Genomic DNA, 24,849 nt, shown 5'->3' on the forward strand with positions numbered 1-24,849 from the left:
AAAAGAAGTTTAAACTTAGTTTACGCTCCCTAACTAATTCATCTAGGAATACAAAATGCTGCTCACATTTCCACATGTTTATTAGCTTTGTAAAGCGAATGAATGTCCTAATCGTGAAAATAAGACCTGTGCAATGTTGTGCGCAATTTTTCCAACATCATGACACTTATTTGGAGTCTGTGGCTCAAGTGGTTTGAAAGCGCGAATATCCGTCGAATATCCAATTTTAACTTTCTAGTTCAGTAAAATATCAAGTTCCTCGAAGTCACGAGGTTAAAATCAAAAGTGAAAGTTATTTTATGCACTATACAGGGCGCAACCATCAGGGCTCAACACAACATATTAGCACGGGTTTTCCATAACAACCGAAATAGCACGCTTTCAGAGTGTGGAATTTCAGAATCGTCGTTCCCCTGAGACACGAACTGTCACTTCAACAGGACAGGTGAGCAATCAAAGTTTCTGAAATAAGAGTCATACAAATATTATCATGCTTCAATCAATATAGGCCGACCTAATTGTCTGAATAATGACGGAAAAAACAGTGATTTTGGAGGGTCTGCCAGACGACCTAGACAAAATTAGATCCAAGTTGGATTTGTACTTCAAAAACAAAAGGAGGTCTGGAGGAGAGGTATTACAAATTCAAGACTATCCTGGGGACAAGAAGAAGGCTCTGCTCGTTTACCTCGAAGATGCATGTAATTATACAAATATTTTGAAATCAAAATATTTACATACTGTCAATTTAGACACATAATCTGATTGTGAATAAATTGGCCTAGTTATGCAGTTTATCTATTGTGCTCAGGCCTATATCTGAAGTATTGTGATAAACAGTTAATGTAAACAATCTAAGTATTTTGACAAACATCTGAAGCACCAAGATTGTGTTCAGTAATGTAATGTCTTAGGAGCCAAAACAGCAGAATCTGGTTTTGTACAATGGATTAATTAGGCCAAGACTACATATACTGTACCTAATGATGGTATTTTATCATTTCCCCAGCTCTGCAGAAAGTGTTGGCTAAAAGAGATCATAAGATAGATTTTAAAAAACCCATTGGGGTAGTTGAGCTTCAAGTGAAACTGAAAGAGAATGGCGGTGAAACAAAAGTGAAGAATGTTAAACCACCACTATTACCAAAAAGAGACAATCTGACTCTTGTGGGGAAATCTGCACTCAACACCGAAGAAAAGGTGATTATTTGTTTATTTGTTATATTGCATCAAGTTTGCCATATTACAATATTTTGACATGTGTTTTTCTGTACCTGTCTTTATCTGTGATGTAGCAGCCAGTGTCAGACAGTCAAGCAGGTAAGACTGATATTCATAAAGACACTTATTCATCAATATATAACATCAATATGGGAATCACATTCATGTTAATGCTCTCTCTCTCTTTCTCTCTCTGTGTGTGTGTGTGTGTGTGTGTGTGTGTGTGTGTGTGTGTGTGTGTGTGTGTGTGTGTGTGTGTGTGTGTGTGTGTGTGTGTGTGTGTGTGTGTGTGTGTGTGTCTTTCTGTTTATTTTTCAGATTCAGTGGAGGATAAGGATATTAAAGCAGACACATATACACTGCTTGTTAGAACCACCAAGGAACTCGAAAAGGAGCTCCTTAAATTGTATTTTGACCAGTTTGCATCGGAAGAAGAAGGGGTCAGCATTACAAGACATGGCAAGAATAGCTGGATCCTCAAACTGTCCTTTCAGTCAGGTAAGGAGTTTTTTTTACATAGACTATATAATTTAAATATTCTTTCCTCAAATTAATATTATATTGTGGATTTACTGTATGTGGGAGTTATTAACCACGCACTTGGATTTATTTTACTGTATTCAGTGTTAGAGGTCGACCGATTATGGTTTTTCACCGCCGATACCGATTATTGGCAGACCAAAAAAGCCGCTGCCGATTAATTGGCAGATTATTATTATGATTTTTTAAATATGTATATATACACACACACACACACACACACACAGCTCTGAAGTGACAACGATACTGAAGAGTCTGCTTAGGAGACAAATACTCTCAACTGTTTGAATAATAAAAATAGTGTTTAAGTTACCTGTGATGAATGCTGAAAACAAAAACTGTAATTTCTATATGCAGGAAATCCTATTTTAATAATGGGCATGGTAAGAATTGACTACCAAAGTGCGAGTCATAATTCCCATGACACCTTCTAGCAAAATCTGAAAAGCGGTTCCTTCATTTATTCCATAGGATATTTTTAGATTAACTTAAAATAAGGTCTGTGTTTGGTTTAGGCTTACACCACCTTGCCAATTTTATAACTGTGTAGATATCCATAGGATATAACTCTGATCAATATAAGCGAAGATCATTTTTTTTGTAGAGTGGATTTATGAAAATATGTTGACAAACGTTATCTAGGGAGATTTACACGGGTATCAAAACGCCGAGGCGGTTTAAGCACAAAACACAGACCTTATTTGAAGTAGATGAAGACATTCTCTATGGAAGACATGAACGGTAAAATAACGAAGGAACCCCTTTCAAGTTCAGCCGCAAGTTATTACAGGAATTATGACGCGTCCACTATTTCTCTCTAAACCATATACCTTTGACTATTACGAGCCTGCTGCTGCCTACCACCGCTCAGTCAGACTGCTCTATCAAATATCAAATCATAGACTTAACTATAATAGAATAAACCTTAGGTCATTAATATGGTCAAATCCGGAAACTATCATCTCGAAAACATTATTCTTTCAGTGACATACGGAACCGTTCCGTATTTTATCTAATGGGTGGCATCCATAAGTCTAAATATTCCTGTTATATCGCACAACCTACAATGTTATTTCATAGTTCCGTAAAATGTTGGCAAATTAGTTCGCAACGAGCCAGATTCTGTATAGTCTGATTCTGCGTGCAACGAACGCAAGAGAACTGACACAATTTCACCTGGTTAATATTGCCTGCTAACCTGGATTTCTTTTAGCTAAATATGCAGGTTTAAAAATATATACTTCTGTGTATTGATTTTAAGAAAGGCATTGATGTTTATGGTTAGGTACAGTCGTGCAACGATTGTGCTTTTTTTCGCAAATGCGCTTTTGTTAAACCATCCTCCGTTTGGCGAAGTCTTTGTTAGAAAGAATAGTCTTCACAGTTCGCAACAAGCCAGGCGGCCCAAACTGCTGCATATACCCTGACTCTGTTTGCAAGAGAAGTGACACATTTTCCCTAGTTAAAAGAAATTCATGTTAGCAGTCAATATTAACTAAATATGCAGGTTTAAAAATATATACTTGTGTATTGATTTTAAGAAAGACATTGATGTTTATGGTTAGGTACACGTCGGAGCAAAGACAGTCCTTTTTCGCGAATGCGCACCGCATCGATTATATGCAACGCAGGACAAGCTAGATAAACTAGTAATATCATCAACCATGTGTAGTTAACTAGTGTTTATGATTGATTGATTGTTTTTTATAAGATAAGTTTAATGCTAGCTAGCAACTTACCTTGGCAACGTAAAGCAGGTGGTTAGAGCGTTGGGCTAGTTAACATAAGGTTGCATCCCCAAGCTGACAAGGTAAAAATCTGTCGTTCTGCCCCTGAACAAGGCAGTTAACCCACCGTTCCTAGGCCGTCATTGAAAATAAGAATGTGTTCTTTAACTGACTTGCCTAATTAAATAAAGGTTTAAAAAAATATATATAATAATAATTCGGCAAATCGGTAAATACCGATTACCGATTGTTATGAAAACTTGAAACCGGCCCTAATTAATCGTCCATTCCGATTAATCGGTTGACCTCTAATTAGTGTACATTTCCACTTTGTGCCTGTTGGAATAAACACTGTAATTAGATCTGCCATACTTGTTTATCATTCAGAGGTTACTTTGCTATGACTGTAAAATGGAATGTCTCATCTCAGCTGGGAATAGGGGTCATGAGCCATGGCATTTTTTTTGCCTTTACTTCCCTTATCTCACATCATTTGCTCACATTGTATATAGTCTTATTTTTATTTTTTCTACTGCATCATTGATTGTATGTTGTTTTACTCCATGTGTAACTCTGTGTTTTTGTATGTTGTCGAACTGCTTTGCTTTATCTTGGCCAGGTCGCAATTGTAAATGAGAACTTGTTCTCAACTTGCCTACCTGGTTAAATAAAGGTGAAATAAATAAATAAATAAAAAATGAGGAAATGCTTCCTTCCCAGTCACAAGAACACAATGGCTGCTATTTGAGTCTTTACATTTTAGAGAATTTACATTGTTATATTACATGCCATCTACTTATATCAACAGGTGAACATCATATGAGTTTATTTCTTGAGTCTGTTTGGACATTCATGCCCACCAATAAATTCTTTACCTCCTGTCAGATGCAGAGAAAGTCCTTGCCAAGAAGGAGCATCACTATGGCATTTCTGTTGAGGTGTACAATGAGACTGCTGTGGAAGGGAAACTGGACAACAGGCGCTTCGTCCTGACTGGGTTTAATGAGAACTGCAAGTGCGACATCATCACTCTGTTCATTGGCAGCTGCAGCCAAGGGGCTGAGCATGCCTGGGAGACCCTGGACGATGGAGACAGAGTAGTGGTCAGCTTCAAACAGAACATTGGTGGGTCCACAGATACATCTAAAAGATGTACACACAATATCTCTAATATTCCGCCATTAAATTAAGTTCAATGACCAAACAACGACATACAATACTAAACTAACTATTAACATTTTATGTTACGCAGACATAAAGTCCTTCCTTAGGAAATGTTCATCAAAGAAGTTCCAGGGCATGGAGATCGGGGCGTGTCGTTTAGAGCTGACAGACTCTGTGCTTGTCCAGGGGGACATGAGCCAAATCAAAGGAGGAGTGGAGGAGGCCCTCAATCTCTACTTCTCCAGCAAGAGGAGCAAAGGAGGAGATATCAAGTCCCAGATCTGGGTTACCAAGGGCAAGAGCATGGTCATCACCTTTGAAGACTGTCATGGTAGGCCCCTTTTCAATTACATTATCCTCTAGAAATAGGATGACGTTTTAAGCTAACGTGTTCAGTAAATAATTCTGCCCTCTGTTCATCTTATTCCAGTTGCCTATCGGGTGGCGGAACACAAGCATCATTTCGGTGGGGTGGACCTCATAGCTCAGCTATTCTACTCCAGTCTGCAGAAGGCGTTAACAGGGCAAACAGCCCCCCAATCAGACATCCCTTCTAACATAGCCCTTTGTCTCAGTTCAGCACTTTTCGACTTCATTAAATGTGATGAAGCCCGCAAGCAGGATTTAACAACTGGACTACGTAAGGTCAATGCTAGCGTCTCCTTCAATAGGATCACAGAACCCCCACAGATGGAGCTGGACATGACCATGGAGAAGGAGTCCTTGGGCATGCTCAGACTGGGCCCTAAATGGGGAAGAATTGCCCGGAGCGAGGCTCTGGCCTTGCTAGAGAAATACAAAGAGGTTCAGCTGCCCACAGCGGTGGAGGTCTGGGAAAGGGTTGAGAATAGTTGTCTTGGTCTCAAATCCTCTGATGCCAGCATCTCTTACAAGAAGAGCAATGGTGAGATTGTGGTGGTAGGAGTGCAGAATGAGGTGAAGACCCTTGTGGAGAAGATTGAGCACATGGTGAAGAAGGTCAGTGATGAGCTTGAGATGGAGATGAACACAATAGTAAAAAAGATCTCACTGGACTCCAAAGAGAAGTTTGAGATCATCTGGGATCTTGTCTCTGGCAAACTAGTGGACGTGGAGTTTTCCAAAGATGAAGAAAGCTTCATCATATGTCTAAAGGGTTTAGAGAACAAGGTGAGTACCGCAGAAGGTGTTGTCCATGAGGCAATGGGGAATGTTGAAACCAGACTGCTTAATGTATCAGTGCCTTTGATGGAGTTCTTGAAATCTCTGGACCTGAAGAAGTTTGAGAGGAAGCATTTTGCCCAGAACCACATATCGTCTGTATTCCTCCTTGGTGACGGTTCCATCCACATCCTTGCAGAAAGAGCTGACATCCAGAGAGCTGAAGACACATTACATGAGGTCATCAAAGAGGAAGTCATCAAACTCACACCAGACCAAGCCCATGTGACCAATGGCGAACAATGGACACAGTTCTTTACCATACTTAATGGCGACCTCAAATTCACCAGGAACAACCACAATGTCAGCATTTCCGTAACACAGGAGAAGATTGGAGTCTGTGGATTCTCCAGTGTGGTGGCAGATGTGGCAGGGAAGTTGAGGGGATACCTGGACAACAAGAAGCCGGAAACAGTGGATGTCTCTCTCAAATCTGTCCAGGAAGTAGAGTTTGTGGCCTCTTGCATGAACCTCTCAGAGGTCCCTGAAATCAAGGCTCTGGGCGTGACTATACTGCCATGCAAAACACTAGCATCTCCTTGTCTGAAGATCACGGCAGCGAGTGATAAAATCAAAGAGGCCGTAGATGCAGTGAAACAGCAGGTCAGTACAATTACAACGGAGAGGTACACGTACTCCAAAGCCGGAGAGTCCAAAGTCCTAGAGAAAAACCAAGTGGATCTGCAGTCTAAGTTCAAGGATTTAGGGTGCAAACTCTACCTATCACCAGTGATTACCCACTGTCAGAAATACAGATACAACATTGAAGGTTGCCTCACTTTAACTGTTGGTCAGGGTAACATCTCCCAACATGCTGCAGATGCATTGATCTGCCCTCTGAGCAGCAATCTGTCCTTTGATACTCCGATCGCCAAGCAGTTCCTTCAGATTGGTGGGCCTGATATCAGGAAGGTGTTTGACAAGTTCCTGAAGGAGAGGCAGACTCTACAGCCAGGAGATGTGGTCTTGTCCAACCCAGGCACCCTTGGAGCTCAGCACCTCATCTATGCAGTGATTCCAGTATGGGGGAAGGACACCTCAACTCTTAAAAAGATCAATCTACAGTCGACGGTCCAGGACAGTTTACTGAAAGCAGACATCAAGAAGTGCGTCTCCATATGGATGCCAGCGATGGGGTGCGGTACCTTTGGTTTTCCCATCACAGAGAGCTGTGCAGCAGTTATCAAGGGAGTCCTTGGTTTCATTAAACAGAAACCCCAACACCTGAGGAACATATTTGTGATAGACTCTGATGCCAAGATAGTGGGGGAGTTCCAGTCAGCCATTGAAGGAGAGGTATGTCCACTTATCAACATTCCATTCGATGTTTAGTGTTTGTTTATAATGCCACCTGGCTACACCTGTGATTAACATATCATGTCAAACCTTGGTACATGCATGGGTTTGATTAAGGAGGAAATGTGCAGTGTTATTGTAAATGGGATCAAGACTTCCTGTTGAAAGTCAAACCTCTTCTTGTCCTACTTCATTGAACAGGGTTATCGTCGACAACAAATAACCAACGAAACAGCAACAGGCACAACTCCAACTGCTCCCTCTGCAGCCGCTGCCCCACATAACACACATCCACCACCCCCCCTAGTGGCTAAGCCAGGCTTAGACATCAAAGGTTAGTTCCTTCAACCATACTTTTTATATAATCATACCATACAGTTGAATACTGCAGGAAACCTATAGCATGCCCTGTCCTCACAAATTGATTTCCAAGTTTTTAGTATAAGGTTTTTCAAGATGAGTGATGAGAAGAGAATCATCCAGCCCATTGCTTATCTCACTACACCCCCATATGAAATATGCAGACAGATGGATTAAAAGTATGGTTTCATTGTAATATTTCTGACAGCCAACATTCTAGCTCCGCCCATAACTTTTGGACTTCATAGCGTTCCCAGAAAGCGTGGAATATTGAGTAATTGTTGGTTTTACACTTAAGACATGACCGTTATGCTGTAGAATTTGTGAATTTTGTCTTTTGTATAATACATTCTATACGGTAGTTTATACTGAATTAAGCAGACATTTTAGTTAACTTTAATTTCATTAGTTATGCTCCAACATTCTCTCCATCTTGTGCCAACATCAATTCTTTTTAAGTCTTGGTTCCAATAGTTTATTTATTTTTTCTGAGATTGTCAGTTGGATATGTTCTCTGCAAGGTTTTGTATATCTTACCTATCATATGAGCATCCTTTTCTGACTCAATGTCCAAAAGATTTCAAATCAAAAATGTTGTGTTATGTAACTTTTAAGTTGCATGTATTTGAAAATATCTACATTGATCAGTCCATAACTAAATGTATTTCCTGTTATCAAATAATTTACAGTTTCTGTGCCTTTAGTTTTCCATTTGGACCAATTTATCGATTAATTCTTCAAAGCTATCCAAGGATTGTTCCTAATGTTCCTAATGTTTGGTATACTCAGTGTATATGTCGCAAGTAAAAACATTGGGTAGCAAGTTGATACAATTCATCGTCTAGAAGGTTAAAACCACCCTCAGGCTTGAACAGGCTTGAGCCTGTTTCTTATGCTGAGGCCTATAAAGCACTGAAGGCAATCGACACTAAAATGTCTGCAGGTCCAGACAACCTGGATCCCTACCTCTTAATAATAGCAGCTGGTATTATTACTGAAGTCTGAATCTCTAGTGAAATCAGTTAAAAAACGTCTTAATTGAAAATAACATACAGAGCAGAGTTCAGTCTGGCTTTAGATTGGGCCACAGCACCACAACTGCAGCTATGGCCTTGGTACATGACATCATTAATGCACTTGATAAAAAGCAACATTGTGCTGCTCTGTTTGTGGATTTATCAAAGGCATTTGATTCAGTTGACCATGAATTGTTGCTAGGAAGACTCAGTAACATTGGTCTCAGTGAAGGGGCAGTAAATTGGTTTAGGAACAATTTTTCTGACAGATCACAATGTGTACATACTGACAATCACAAGTTTAGCTTTCTTGAGATTAGTAGAGGTGTGCTCCAGGGTTCCATTTTAGCTCCTGTGTTGTTCTCAATTTCTATTAAAGATTTAGGAAATGGGATGCAACCAGTAAAGTTACATCTAAATGTAGATGACACAGTCATAATACTCATGTGCTCCTTCTCTGGTTCAGGCTGTTGAAGAGCTCCAGACTGCTTTTCAGTCACTGCCTCCCTTTATGGTCTTAAACTGGTCTTGAATGTACAAGAAACAAAATTCATGACCTTTACCAGAGCTCGAACTCTGCCAGAGAAGGTTAGCATTGTCACATCTGGTGGCTTATCTATTGAAAGAGTGTCATCCTATAAATACCTAGGTATATGGTTGGATGACAAGTTGTCCTTTTAAAGTTCATTTGGATAATCTTGTGAGGAAGCTTCAATTGAAATTGGGTTTTTATTTTCGTAATAAGGCTTGCTTCCCGCTTATGGCTAGAAAGAAGCTTGTTCAGGCCATTGTTTTCTCTGTAATTGATTATGGTGACTTGTTGTATATGCATGCAACCTCCTCCGTCTTACAGAGACTGGACTCTGTTTATCATGCATCCTTGCGCTTTATTACAAATGTCACTCACCCACCATTGCACCTTATACCAAATGGAAGGTTGGACCTCACTTTATATGCGCAGGAAGCTATATTTGTATGTGTTCATCTACAAAGCCCTTTTGGGTAAACTCCCTCTACCTCTGTAGTCTGGTCTCCTTCCCCACCAGCAGTTACCATACCCGGTCTGCTAGGTGGTTGCTACTTAAAGTCCCCAGGACATTCACAGTATTAGGCAAGACTGTATTCTCTTCTTGTGCACCAGAGGCATGGAATAGTCTACAATCCATGCTTCATCTAGATATGTTAGTGCTACTGAATGAATTAAAAATATTGATGGGAGACTCTTACGGAGGAGTGTAAATGCTTTTTTTAGGCTGGATCGTGTTGTATGTTTTAATTCTGTATTGATTGTTGCTGCCTACTTTTTTAAAGAATGTCTTCGGTGGGGTAATTGTTTAATACATTTTTCTTCTATTAACAGTGATTATTAGTGGAGTGTCAGTGATCCTGAAGAAGGGAGACATCACCAAAGAGACCGTGGATGTCATAGTGAATTCCAACAACCATCATCTGAATCTTAATTCTGGCAAGTGTGTTTTAATGTTTTTAATGACATGTTCACACGGTTTGTTTTCAGTTTGTTTTCATTTGTCGGTGTACGGTAAGTCTCTAACTTGTGTCTTATCTCAACAGGTGTGTCTGGAGCCATCCTAAAAGAAGCTGGGAAATCAGTAGTGGGTGAATGCAGAAGAATGGTACAATTACTTGGTAAGGTATACTTTTTTTATTCAACCTTAATTTATCCAGGAAGTCCCATTTACAAGAGGACTTAGTCAAGCGATAATACTTGATATGATAAGATTAGGTTATAAAATCAATATTTCCAGAAATAATATAGTATTCAGCTTGCTACCAGACCATTAGTGTTGAACCTTAATCACAGAATACTGATTTTTTTTTTTTACATTTGTCCCAATTTCACCAGGTGTCCTGAAGGACAATGATGTTGTGCTCTCATGTGGTGGGAAACTGAACTGTCAGAACATAGCTCAGATAGTTGGGCCCAAGAATGCTGCAGATATCACTACCTCCATAGAGAAGGTCCTTAATCAGTGTGAGCGCAGGAAGGCAGTCACAGTGTCCATTCCTACTATTGGCACAGGTGATTCAACTGAAATATATTGTAAAACTAAATGTTCCATTCCAGTGTCACTTGTATTGATTAATCAATCAATTTATTTGTTTCAATTGATCTATTTCTCACTTTGGATGCTGATGTCTTGTGCTTCAGGGAAAGGTGGCATTGAGCCTAAAGATTCTATCAAGGCCATACTAAAAGGACTGGAGAGGCACATATCACAGATGCCTTCATCCAGCATCAAAATCATCTTCATAGTGGCCTTTGAGCAAAAGATCTTTGACCTCTTGAGAGATTACTTTAACGAAAGGAACCTGGGCCCACACAAAATCGAGCAGGTAGATTTAATTCACTTAAGGCTCATTTGAAAATGTTTTGTTGTTTTGTTGATGAGTGTGATAACTAGAGGTTATGGGCTTTCTCTAGGCAAAGGCTGCATCAACATCTACACCTTCTCAGTCCAGTCTTCCCCCAAATCAAGGTCTGACTTTGATACTTTGTTTGAATTTGAAATTAATTCATATTTGTTTACATTTCAAATGAGTTCATGGTGTCCTATTTTAAAATGTGCATTGGTATCATTATCACAATGTGTGTGGGTGAAATGTTGACCTTTTCCCTCCCCTAGTTAAAATCCATGGTGTCAGAATTGAAGTGAGGAGAGGCGACATCACTCAAGAAACTGTCAGAGGCATCGTGAATACCACCAACTCAAGTATCAGCTTAACAAGAGGTCTGTATACTGAAGAAAAACGACATAAAATGTTACATTATTAGCGCACTCCAGAAAATATGATTTATTCTGTTAATATAACTTTCTTCCTACCTACTGGATACAACCTCATTTTAAACATGTTCTCTTCAGGAGTTAGTGCTGCGATTCTCAAAGCAGCTGGGAGCGCAGTTGAACAGGAGTGCAAAACCATTTGTGAGTGTCTCCCCATCTCAGGAAAAATGTAACCTGTGGTGTATCACAGCCATTCAGTCTGACTCTTTTCTCTCTCTGTGTGTGTCATCTGCTTTATTTCTCCAGGCCCTCTGAGGGCTGATGCAGCAGGGGTGACCAGTGGAGGGGCCCTGCAGTGTGACTTCATCCTCCACATGCTGGGGCCCCACTCTGTGGCTGACACTACACTACGAGTCACCAAGGTGCTGAAGTGCTGTGAGGACAAACAGATCACAACCGTGTCCTTCCCTGCTGTGGGCACTGGTAGGCAATGGTTTATTAGTGGTTCAGTGTTATTACAGGTTATTATAAACAGTTGTTATTGTAGGCTCCCAACATGCAGGCATTTTAATTTGTTGAGTTATCCCCAGCTATTGTCCTATTTTTCAGCAACAGCTAATGCAGTGATTTAAAAAAAAAGAAACGTTCTCATTGTAGGAGGTGGCGGCCTTAATGGTGCAGACTCCATGGGTGCCATCCTCCAAGGCATCCAGGATCATCTATCACAGTGCCTCGTTCCTACCATCATCAAACTGATCTACATTGTCATCCACGAGGACAAGGTCCTGCAGGAGTGTCAGCTGGGGCTCAACCAGTGGAAGACTAGACAGATGGTATGTTAAAACTAGAATCCTTAATTGAAACAATAACAAAGCGTTTTCCCGGCCCCCGTTTCACTAAAAAGCTAAGGGGTGGGGCTGGGGAACCGCTCTCAGATCTATAGACAGCGCTATGGATGCAAGGACTGGCCATCCATGATTGAAATTATAGTTTTAAACATGTTTTGAGGATAAACAGTGTTTGTTTATGTTGTTTCTAAACATTGGAGTAAAACAAGCTTATAGTTTGGGTTCTGGTGGGGTACAACATTTGAACTAAGCTCATGAGGCAGTTATAAGTTATATTCTTCAAGAATCAATGGGTACATATCATTCTTTTATAAGTCCAAAAATGTATGTAGCTAAGGATTCTAGCTTTAAAGAAATAGAAAAAAATGTACTAACTTTGTAATAATAATGTCATAACTGCCATTGTTAATATAACTTCACTTCAGGCACACTGTGGATGTATAGTTACACTGAGTGTACAAAACATTAGGAACACCTGCTCTTTCCATGACAGACTGACCAGGTGAATTCATGTGAAAGCAATGATCCCTTATTGATGTCACATGTTAAATCCACTTCAATCAGTGTAGATGAAGGGGTTGAGACCGGTTAAAGAAGGATTTTTAAGCCTCGAGACTATTGAGACATGGATTGTGTATGCGTGCCATTTAGAGGGTGACTGGGCAAGACAAAATATTTCATGTGTCTTTTAATGGGGTATGGTAGTAGGTGGCAGGCGCACCGGTTTGAGTGTGTCAAGAACTGTAACACTGCTGAGTTTTTCATGCTCAACAGTTTCCTGTGTGTATCAAGAATGGTCCACCGCCCAAAGAACATCCAATCAATTTGACACAACTGTCAACATGGGCCAGCATCCCTGTGGATCGCTTTCCACAGGGATGGGGGGGGTGCAACTAAATATTAGGAATGTGTTCCTAATGTTTTGTACACTCAGTGTACATTACTGTGTATAGTTATTGTTTTTAAACCCATTCTTTAGATTCTCAACCAGGATGAAGATGATCTTTGTAGTGATGATGATGACGATCACAGTGACTCTGAGGATGATTTTTATGATGATGACACCAGCTCTGGGGAAGAAGACGGCGGCGGTGGTCAGACAGGTTCGTACAGTTCCAATGTATTACAGCATGTGACATTCTGCGACAGTATGACTGCTATTTATCCTCCCTCTGTAACCTTTACCCTTTATCCAGGAAACACCATTGAAGCAATAATTGGGTCAGTGAAGGTCAAGGTGGTATGTGGGGACATCACTCAGGAGAAAACGGACGCCATCGTCAGCAGTACAAACTCAAGTCTCGATCTGAACTCAGGCAAGATCCTAATTCCAACTTTTAAATCAGCTGAACATATCTGATATTCTTTCATCATAAAAGGTCTTCAGGTGAAGATAATTAGACTCATGTTGTTCCTCACTGTGTAGGCGTTTCAGGAGCCATTCTAAAAGCAGCTGGACAGTCGGTTGTGGACGAGTGCAAAGCTTTAGGCATGAGTCTTCCATTTCTTCCATAAATACAAACAAAGTAAACGAGAATTGAAATATGGGTAACTGAAGAAAAAAAAAAGTGCTGTTTGTGTTAGAAGTGAGACATGCTAATGCATTTCTTTTCTGACCCCAGGGACCCAACCCAATGATGGTGTTGTCATGACCAAACCTGGAAACATCCAGACCAAGCACATCATTCACATGGTGGGGCAGACCAAGGAGAAGGAGATCACCGGCTCCATGCTCAAGGTGTTGAAGATGTGTGAAGACAAGAAAATCCAGTCGGTCTCCATCCCAGCACTTGGAACAGGTAGGCGTAATAACATTGTAGTATCATTGTTAAAAAACCTAAAAGTGGCATTTATTATTTGCTATGCATGTACTGTAATGATAAAAAAATACACTGGACACCAAAAACACAAACGTTTATGCTCCTGTACAGGTGCTGGTAACTTGGGAGCAGTGGAGGTTGGGAATGCAATGTTGCACGCAATAACTGAGCTACAGAAAACCATCGGAACCCCATCGGTTAAAACGATTCACATTGTTATATTCCAAACCAAGATGATGAAGGACTTTGATGAGGTTATGAAAAAGTTCAAAAAGTTGACACCCAAGACTGCTGGTTAGTAGTAACCTAATCGTCTTCAGAAATATGACTATATAAGCCTTTAAAATACTTTCTTTACAAGTGTTTAAGCCTTTACAAGTGTTTAATCTTTTTCACAAGTATTACTATGCATGTTTCTCATATATTATGTATTTATTTACTTCTACAACAGCCAAACAGTTATCAAAAACGGTCAAAAAAAACACACCAGCCCAGCCTGCTCCTACCAAACCAGCCCTGTGTTTGGCCAGCGCCACAGCAGCGGTGGTCTTCCCCAGTATGGAGGCTGAGGTGTACGGGCCCTCCCCTGCCAGCCTGGCTCAGGTGAAGAAACTTCTGGACGAGCTGCTCTCGGAGGAGTGCGTTAGCCAGGACCTGCTCTCCAGCCACCTGCCCCTGCTGCTGGAGCCGCAGAAACACGCCATCGTGGCCCTAAGCCAGAATAACCAGGTCCGTGTCCTGGTAGCATCCCCAAACAAAGTCACTGTATCTGGGAAGAAAGACAACGTTTTTTCCGCTGTCCTCCAGATTAGGGACTATCTGCTGGGGGCGAGGGACAGGGAGAACCGGGAGGGAGAGGAGAAGAGGATGAGGGAGACGGTGCGCTGGGAGGCCGGGGAGGGAGAGGCCTGGGGAGAGCTGGACCAGAGTCTCAGCTATGACCTGGAGCTGGCCTGCCACAGGAAAGACAAGAGTTTTAAATATAACCACCAGGGGGAGACATTCACTGTTGATCTGAGCAGAATGCAGCAGACTGACAGCAAAGGGACCATCACCTGGGTCAAAAGGAGCCTTGTGGCAGACTCTGACACAGGTAATACCTTGGTTATATGTTTAGGAAAAAGCTTTATAGTCAAGCATCATTTATAGTTCATACAAATGTATAGTTTATCAAAAGTGTATCATACAGAACATCAAGAGAATATGAATTTAAATAATAAAAATGTATTTGATGATAACTAATTGATCCTGACTTTTTACATTGATGATCTGTTCAATGGTTTCCTCTATGCTCCTGTTTTTCAGCTGTCATTCAGTTCCCACGTAGCTGGACCAGAATGGACGGCAAGGATCTGGAGATAGTCACACTGGCTCCTAACTCAGGGGAGTACCAGAGCATAGAGAAGGAATTTGTTGCAACCTCCAAGAAACCAAATACTAAAACACAATCAACCGTTCAGATTGTCCAGGTAAATGAACTATTACTGATATGATATACACTGAACAAAAGTATAAACGCAACATGCAACAATTTCAAAGATTTTGCTGAGTTACAGTTCATATAAGGTAATTAGGCCCTAATCTATGGTCAGTATCTGGTGTGACTACCATTTGCCTAAAGCTGTGCGACACATCTCCTTCACATGCTGTTGATTGTGGCCTGTGGAATGTTGTCCTAATCCTCTTCAATGGCTGTGCGAAGAAGCTGGGTATTGGCAGGACCTGGAACACGCTGTCGTACACGTCAATCCAGAGCATCCAAAACATGCTCAATGGGTGACATGTCTGGGGGTTATGCAGGCCATGGAAGAACTAGGACATTTTCAGCTTCCTGGAATTGTGTACAGATCCTTGCAACATGGGACCGTGCATTATCATGCTGAAACATGAGGTGATGGCGGCGGATGAATGGCACGATAATGGCCCTCAGGATCTCATCAAGGTATCTCTGCATTCAAATTGCCATGGATAAAATGCAATAGTGTTCGTTTTCCATAGCTTATGCCTCCCCATACCATAACTCCACCATGGGGCACTCTGTTCAAAACGTTGACATCATCAAACCACTCACCCACACTACGCCATACACGCTATCTGCCCGGTATAGTTGAAACCTAGATTAACCCGTGAAGAGCACACTTCTCCAGTGTGCCAGTGGCCATCGAAGGTGAGCATTTGCCCACTGAAGTCGGTTACGACGCCGAACTGCAGTCCGGTCAAGACCCTGGTGAGGACTACAAGCACGCAGATGAGCTTCCCTGAGATGGTTTCTGACCGTTTGCAAAACCCACAGTTTCATCAGCTGTCCCGGTGGCTTTTCTCAGACGATCCCGCAGGTGAAGAAGTCAGATGTGGAGGTCCTGGCTGGGCTGGCGTGGTTACACGTGGTCTGCGGTTGTGAGGCCGGTTGGACTTACTGCCAAATTCTCTAAAATGGTGTTGGAGGTGGCTTATTGTAGAGAAATGAAAATTAAATTATTAGGCAATGGCTCCGGTGGACGTTCCTGCAGTCAGCATGCCAATTGTACGCTCCCTCAAAACTTGAGACGTCTGTGACATTGTGTTGTGTGACAAAACTGCACATTTTAGATTGGCCTTTTATTGTTCCCAGCACAAGGTGCACCTTTGTAATGATCATGTTGTTTAATCAGCTTCTTGATATGCCACACATGTCAGGTTCATGGATAATCTTGACAAAGGAGAAATGCTCACTAACAGGTGTAATCAAATTTGTGCACAACATTTTAGAGAAATAAGCTTTTTGTGTGTATGGAACATTTCTGGGATCTTTTATTTCACCTCATGAAACATGTGACCAACACTATACATATTGCGTTTATATTTTTGTTCAGTGTAGATTATATACAACCAGGAGAGGAATGTAGTGCTTGTATCACTGACAATATCTATAATGCTTCATTTACAGATCCAGAGGATTCAGAGCAAGGACCAGTGGCAGAGGTACGCAGTGAAGAAACAGGCGTTGGATAAGAAGTATCCTAAAAACAAGAATGAGCTGAACCTTTACCATGGCACCACCAAAGACATCTGTCAGAAAATCAACGCCTGTGGTTTCAACAGGAGCTTCTGTGGGAGAAACGGTAAAGAACATTCTTTATCAACTCATACACTGTCCTCTCCATTCACATAACAGTAATGCTCTGTAGAGCTTAATCAAACAAAGATTCAAACAAATTATCCCTTAAAAAACTGTCTCGTCATTATAGACTCCTGTAGTGGAAACCCTCCATTTCATTCCATATTTAACTCCTTGAAACTTTCTTGAATCGTTCGGTTTCTCGAATCTTTTGGATTTTCTTTGGTTTCAGCTACTGTTTACGGGGATGGGACCTACTTTGCCAAAGAGCCGTGGTACTCGTGCCAGGATGCCTACTCCAACCCAGATGCCAGTGGGCTAAAGTACATGTACCGTGCCAGGGTGCTAGTGGGTAATCCCTGCCTAGGGGTGGGGGGCATGAAGGAGCCGAACCCTCTGAACCCTACTGATTTCCATCAGGGCCTGCATGACTGTGCTGTCAATGACCTGCAGAATCCCTTTATTTATGTGGTGTTCTGTGATGCAGGGGCCTACCCCGACTACCTCATCAGCTTCAACACTGTCTGAGAGAGAGAGGCACCTGTTGGCCTTTTCTTTAAAGAATACAGCACTGAAACGCCAATACTGGAAAATGTAACATTTGCACTTTATAAACTGTAGAAACTACACTATATATACAAAAGTATGTGGACACCCCTTCAAATTACTAGATTTGCGCTTTCAGCCACACCCATTGCTGACAGGTGTATAAAATCGAGCACACAGCCATGCAATCTCCATAGACAAACAGTGTCAGTAGAATGGCTTTACTCAAGAGCTCAGTGACATTCAATGTGGGACCATCATAGGATGCCACCTTTCCAACAAGTCAGTTAGTCACATTTCTGCCCTGCTAGAGCTGTTCTGGTCAACTGGTTAGTGCTGCTTATTATGAAGTGAAAATATCTAGGAGCAACAACGGCTCAACAGCCCAACAAACAAGGCCAAACAAGTTCACAGAACGGGAGCGCTGAAGCGCGTAGCACACAAAAATTGTCTGTCCCCGGTAGCAACACTCACTACTGAGTTCCAAACTGCCTTTGGAAGCAATGTCAGCACAATAACTGTTTGTCGGGAGCTTCATGAAATGGGTTTCTATGGCCGAGCAGCCGCACACAAGCCTAAGATCACCATGCTCAACGCCAAGCATCAGCTGGAGTGGTGTTAAGCTCGCCGCCATTGGACTCTGGAGCAGTGGAAATGCATTCTCTGGAGTGATGAATCACGCTTCACTAACTGGCAGTCCGTCGGACGAATCTGAGTTTGGCGGATGCCAGGAGAATGCTACCTGCCCCAATGCATAGTGACAACTGTAAAGTTTGGTGGAGGAGAAACAATGGTCTGGGGCTGTTTTTCATGCTAGGCTAGGCCCCTTTGCTACAGTGAAGGGAAATCTTAACGCTACAGCATACAATGACATTTTAGATGATTCTATACTTCCAACTTTGTGGCAACAGTTTGGGGAAGGCCATTTCCATTTTTTGCATGACAATGCCCCTGTGCACAAAGCGAGGTCCATACAGAAATGGTTTGTTGAGATCGGTGTGGAAGAACTTGACTGGCCTGAACAGAGCCCTGACCTCAACTCCATCGAACACGTTTGGGATGAATTGTAATGTGACTGCGAGCCAGGCCTAATCACCCAACATCAGTGCCTGACCTCACTAATGCTCTTGTGGCTGAATGGAAGCAAGTCCCTGCAGCAATATTCCAGCATCTAGTGGAAAGCCTTTCCAGAAGAGTGGAGGCTGTTATAGCAGCAAGGGGGGACCAACTCCATATTAATGCCCAGTCGTACTCAAGACCTGTCTCAGTCTTGAGTCCGGTCTGGAGACCACATATTGAGTGTCTTGGTCTTGTCTCACTGTCGTCTTGTCTCATACAGTGAGGACTAGTAATTTCTTCTCAAGACCAGAAAAATGTTTGCAGTCAGAGTGCAGTATAACTGTAGTTAGAGTCAGTATAACTCCAGTATACTGCGTCCAAAATACGTTTTTTTTACTGCAGTAATTTTGCAGTGTGACTGCAGTTACAGTGCAGTATAACTGCAGTAATTCTGCAATTACTGCGTCCGAAATACCAGTCGACTGCAGTTTCAAAACGGCTATCTTTTTTTGTAAGGGGAGTAAAAAAAACTCATTATCAGCTTCCATTCAGTCAGCACATAAAACCGCATCGCCAGGCCAAATATATACACACCTTTCTTGAAACTTGAATATCTTAACCTTACCTATTATAGACATGTTTGCGCAGTGGTGAACCTATAGGCAGGCCTTCAGTGTGTGACCGGTTCGTGATTCTGAAAGGCCAGCAACCGTAATAACAGCGCACTCATGTCGGAGTGCACTTTTTGTAAAACACAAAGGGCCAGTGGTGTAGTGGAGGGTATACGCAGGTATAAACCATATAACCACTTTTTTTATACTCACTTCTTATTCCCTAATGGTGCGTAGTGTAGAGGAGGTACGATTTATCAATTATGTGGTTCAATAGAGAAATCATGCACAAAGTAGCCTACACAATCGCAAAGCACGTGAAATAAATGCACATGCGCGCCGCTCATATAGCCTAGTTTCAGCGGAATATGATCTGCAGGCAGCAGGAGCGTGCAGCTCTCAATTGGATTTGGCATGGAGCAGCTCACAGAAGAATGACATCGATAGCCGGTAGAGTAAGAAAGACGGTTCAATTTATGATATCTACCAGTATATGCTAACTAAGGCAACAACGTGTGTGCAAACCATGTGTTCAAAGTTTTTACCCTGACGTGTTTACTTAGGAGGCTATTTGTGATGCTCAATTGTCTTCATGCGCTGTTTGCATCAGGGGCGCAGACACCCACTGTGGAGCAGGTACCTGACAGGCCCGTCCAATCACATTGATGTGGTTTAAGCATTGTTGTTGACTTAGACCTTTTTTCATTTTTTCAATTAAAATAGTGTGATTTTGAGAGTGAAAATCTGATAAATCTGTAGGAAACCTCATCAAAAAAGACATAGGAAAACAGGATTTTTCATACAGGGTGCCTTTTCTTCGCTGGGCAGGTCATTTGGGAACTTTTTGGCAAAATTAGAGTATACCCACTTCTGCAGGCACCACTGCATAGGGCCGATGGAAAGACAGCAGTCACACACAGTATGATGTTAAAGGATAAGCAGTCCATGAACTCGGACATAAGCCAGTAGGTCCTAATCATAAGAATAGAAAAACACAACCATTCATCAATCACATTTATTTATCAAGCCCTTTTTACATCAGCTGATATCTCAAAGTGCTGTACAGAAACCCAGCCTAAAACCCCAAACAGCCAGCAATGCAGATGTAGAAGCACGGTGGCTTGGAAAAACTCCCTAGAAAGGCAGGAACCTAGAAAAAAACCTAGAGAGGAACCAGGCTCTGAGGGGTGGCCAGTCCTCTTCTGGCTGTGCCGGGTGGAGATTATAAGAGTACAAGGCCATCAAGGCCAGATTGTTCTTCAAGATGTTCGAATGTTCATAGATGACCAGCAGGGCCAAATAATAATCACAGCATTTCCAAATCGAAATGTACTATTACTTCCCATTGAGAAAAACATTTCATGTTTAGCACACAAAGTAACCAGTGACCTAAAGTTTAAAGTGAAACTGACAGTGTTAACTACTTTGCAGATATGAACAGACAGACAATCATAATATAATAATCTGTCAAAAATATACAATTCCCAGTTTATGCTACAAAACCAACTTTATAAGAGGTTTTAAAAATAGATTATATTTGACTCAACGTTCCATGATGCACACAAAGGAATTGTTGGGAGAATAGATGGATGCAGTTCAATGCATGATTTAATATAATCCACCAATACATTTCTTGGTAGTCCAAAAAATATTTCTATCAGGTTGTAAATGACAGCTGACCTGGTACATTGTTTGCTGCCTCCATTCAGGATGCACCGTTTCAGTTTCAATGACTTAATATTCTATATCCGTTGTTCCCCACTGTGTTTGGGTTGGTAATCATTTGTAGAGTGGCTTTATTTTACTATTGTGAACATCTAAAGAATCTATATGTTCTGAAGTATGGGCACTGAAATACTGGACATTTTGAACTCTTGTTATGGTAATGATTTGTCAAAATTACAATCATGGTCTTGAATTGGACTCTCATTGTTCTGGTGTCGGTCTCGGACCCCTTGTCCCCCTCCCGATCTCGGTCTTGACACAGACTCGATTTGCTCCGGTCTTGAATCGGTCTTTCTTTAGGTGGTCTCGAACACAACACCGTTAATGCCCATGATTTTGGAATGAGATGTTCGACAAGCAGGTGTCCCACATACATTTGGTCATATAGTGTAGTTTAGTGGTAAATAATAGGCCTAATGCCTTAACATATTGTATAGATTTTCCTGGGTTCACTAAAAGCTGCCGTTGTTTGGGACAGAAACTGTGAACTGTACAGTTTTACGTTTAGTTTGTTTTTGAAATTCTGACAATACCCATGTCAAAATAAGTAATCTGGCTTTTATGTCTCAAATCAATATGATCTCTTCTAACCTGTCCAAGTGCCGCCAATAGTGTAGCTCAGTGGGTAGGGCATGGTACTTTGTGGGTTTGATGCCCACAGGTAACCAGTATGAAAAAGAATGACGTATGCACTCACTATAAGATTCTCTGGATAAGAGTTTCTGCTAAATGACTAAAATGTAAATGCATAACTTAATGTCCTGTCTTTACCCAAATAATGTTCTCACGGTATTTGTATATACTGTGCTTTCAGAAAGTCTTTACACCCCTAGACTTTTTCCACATTTTGTTGTTACAGCCTGAATGTAAAATGGATTCAATTGAGATTGTCACTGGCCTACACACAGTACCCCATAATGTCAAAGTGGAATTATGTTTTGACAAATTTTAACAAATATATTAAAAATGAAAAGCTGAAATGTCTTGAGTCAATAAGTATTCAACCCCGTTGTTTTGGCAAGCCTAAATATGTTCAGGAGTAACAAGGTGCTTAGCAAGTCACATAATAAGTTGCATGGACTCACTGTGTGCAATAATAGTGTTTAACATGATTCTTGAATGACTACCTCATCTCTGTACCCCACACATACAATTATCTGTAAGGTCTCTCAGTCGAGCAGTGGATTTCAAACACAGATTCAACCACAAAGGCCAGGGAGGTTTTCCAATGCCTCGCAAAGAAGGACAGCTATTGGTAGATGGGTAAAAAAAAAAGAGCCAATATTGAATATCCATTTGAACATGGTGAAGTTATTAATTACACTTTGGATGGTATATCAATACACCGAGTCACTAGAAAGATAGATACAGGCATCCTTCCGAACTTAGTTGCCGGAGAGGAAGGAAACCGCTCAGGGATTTCACCGTGAAGCCAATGGTGACTTTAAAACAGTTAGAGTTTAATGGCTGTGATAAGAGAAGCTGAGGATGGTAGTTACACAATACTAACCTAAATGACAGAGTGAAAAGAATGAAGCCTGTACAGAATAAAAATATTCCAAAACATGCATTCTGTTTTCAACAAGGCACTAAAGTAAAACAGCAAAAATGTGGCAAAGAAATTAACTTTACTGAATACAAAGTGTATTGTTTGGAGTAACTACAACACGTCATTGAGTACAGGGCTTAAAGCAAAAGAAAATCCCATGACTGAAATGTATGTCGATCTCAGATCAATTGTCAGGGGGCTAAATTAATCTCCCATTTCATGTAAGAAAGCCATGACCATCATGCTTTTAGGGAAAGAGGATGATTTTGTACATGCAAGTTTGGCCAATTCCATTCCCCTTGCTTAGGGATCCATGGTCCTCCCCAGGATAATTTTTATGTAGAATGACTGAGAAGCTCAGTTCTGGTGACTTTTAAAAAGGACATTCTACTCCGAAATTAATGAAAATAAAATAATGCTGACACTATCTAAAATATAATTTCCACATCCAAAAATGGGCCCAATAATATATTGGTAAAATTACTTTAACATTTTTTCAACATATTAGACCATGCATATACAGTTGAAGTCAGAAGTTTACATACATCTTAGCCAAAGACATTTAAACTCAGTTTTTCACAATTCCTGACATTAAATCCTAGTAAAAATTCCCTGTCTTAGGTCAGTTAGGATCACCACTTTATTTTGAGATTGTGAAATGTCAGAAAAATAGTAGAGAGAATGATTTATTTCAGCTTTTATTTCTATCATCACATTCCCAGTGGGTCAGAAGTTTACATACACTCATTAGTATTTGGTAGCATTGCCTATAACATTTTTAACTTGGGTCAAACATTTCGGGTAGCCTTCCACAAGCTTCCCACAATAAGTTGGGTGAATTTTGGCCCATTCCTCCTGACAGAGCTGGTGTAACTGAGTCAGGTTCGTAGGCCTCCTTGCACGCACACACTTTCAGTTCTGCCCACACATTTTCTATAGGATTGAGGTCAGGGCTTTGTGATGGCCACTCCAATACCTTGACTTTGTTGTCCTTAAGCCATTTTTCCACAACTTTGGAAGTATGCTTGGGGTCATTGTCCATTTGAAAGACCCATTTGCGACCAAGCTTTAACTTCCTGACTGATGTCTTGAGATGTTGCTTTAATATATCCACATCATTTTCCTCTCTCATGATGCCATCGATTTTGTGAAGTGCACTAGTCCCTCCTGCAGCAAAGCACCCCCACAACATGATGTTGCCACCCCCGTGCTTCACGGTTAGGATGGTGTTCTTCGGCTTGCAGGCCTCCCCCTTTTTCCTCCAAACATAACGATGGTCATTATGGCCAAACAGTTCTATTTTTGTTTAATCAGACCAAAGGACATTTCTCCAAAAAGTACAATCATTGTCCCCATGTGCAGTTGCAAACCATAGTCTGTCTTTTTTATGGCGGTTTTTGAGTAGTGGCTTTTTCCTTGCTGAGCGGCCTTTCAGGTTATGTTGATATAGGACCAGTTTTACTGTGGATATAGATACTTCTGTACCTGTTTCCTCCAGCATCTTAACAAGGTCCTTTGCTGTTGTTCTGGGATTGATTTGCACTTTTCACACCAAAGTACATTCATCTCTAGGAGACAGAAGCGAAAACCTCCAGCCACACTCTGCCCTCCGTGGAATGAGTTTGACATGTGATATAGCCTATGCATGGACTATATTATCAGATGGGCTATTAGCAATAAGCATTATCATCCCAACTGATGAAGCATAGTGGCGATAAAATGTGCATAGGCTGAAGCATGAGGTTTGTCCATCTACATTTACCACATTGGACACATCCTGATTTGTTATTATTAATTATATTTTATTATAAATATATAAATAATTATTTGCTCTAAAATGTGATCTATATTACAAAGTATGTCATTGCTCTTTAAGAACTATGTTACGCAGCTGCATCTAAGACAACTTATGCTTGATCTGAAAATGTAGTCGGAGGCGCCGTGAGGAGTGTGTGACGCAATTGCGGAGCCTCCAGAGTTATGCAGAGGCCAAATTGAACTTCGTACCGCATCGCCGTGCTCCTCCCAAATGTATCAATGCGGAAAGCTCCTTATAGCTCCACATTGATATGATTGGTTGACGGTAGGTGGGGCGAGAGTTCCTGTATAAACACCAACTCACTTCTTTGGCATCCGCTCTGCTACGCGAACCAGAAGACGTAGGAATGCCCCATAAGTGCTAGAAACTCTGGTTGTAAAATATGCGTATTCTGACCTTGAATTTAAGCATGAGAATGGCATGCTGTTCACCCCGCCACGCCTGTGAAGCCCATTATGCACCTTCAAAGGTGATTCTAACATGTATTGACTCAGGGGTGTGAATACT

General features: G+C 41.2%; 1 protein-coding gene across 2 annotated transcripts; it reads left to right on the top strand.

The window, feature by feature from the left end:
* The first annotated feature begins 295 nt into the window (after nt 1-295).
* Nucleotides 296-17,804, top strand: LOC106586314 (uncharacterized). 2 transcript variants are annotated; one of them, XM_014173482.2, is made up of 26 exons: nt 296-701; nt 1,010-1,200; nt 1,296-1,320; nt 1,540-1,719; nt 4,374-4,613; nt 4,741-4,983; nt 5,083-7,148; nt 7,350-7,482; nt 9,885-9,989; nt 10,097-10,171; nt 10,389-10,565; nt 10,695-10,879; nt 10,968-11,022; nt 11,170-11,274; nt 11,407-11,469; nt 11,575-11,751; nt 11,926-12,101; nt 13,096-13,219; nt 13,313-13,432; nt 13,543-13,605; nt 13,739-13,915; nt 14,048-14,230; nt 14,388-15,029; nt 15,242-15,405; nt 16,863-17,037; nt 17,266-17,804. In XM_014173482.2, exons 1-26 carry the CDS (start codon nt 530-532, stop codon nt 17,559-17,561), a joined length of 6,312 nt encoding a protein of 2,103 aa, XP_014028957.1. In that variant the 5' UTR covers nt 296-529; the 3' UTR covers nt 17,562-17,804. The 2 variants fall into 2 exon arrangements, with proteins under 2 accessions (XP_014028957.1, XP_014028958.1); XM_014173483.2 differs by having other exon boundaries at nt 1,299-1,320.
* Nucleotides 17,805-24,849: the final 7,045 nt, after the last annotated feature.

The sequence above is a fragment of the Salmo salar genome, chromosome ssa25 (genome assembly GCF_905237065.1).
Source record: "Salmo salar chromosome ssa25, Ssal_v3.1, whole genome shotgun sequence".
Taxonomy (NCBI): domain Eukaryota; kingdom Metazoa; phylum Chordata; class Actinopteri; order Salmoniformes; family Salmonidae; genus Salmo; species Salmo salar.

What these genes read in the sequence shown, in the direction of transcription:
- LOC106586314 (XM_014173482.2), top strand. Translation starts at nt 530, where the DNA reads ATGACGGAAAAAACAGTGATTTTGGAGGGTCTGCCAGACGACCTAGAC. An exon ending in CAGTCTTCCCCCAAATCAAG is followed by an intron (nt 11,023 to 11,169) that starts GTCTGACTTTGA and finishes TCCCTCCCCTAG; the next exon opens with TTAAAATCCATGGTGTCAGA. An exon ending in AAGTATCAGCTTAACAAGAG is followed by an intron (nt 11,275 to 11,406) that starts GTCTGTATACTG and finishes TGTTCTCTTCAG; the next exon opens with GAGTTAGTGCTGCGATTCTC.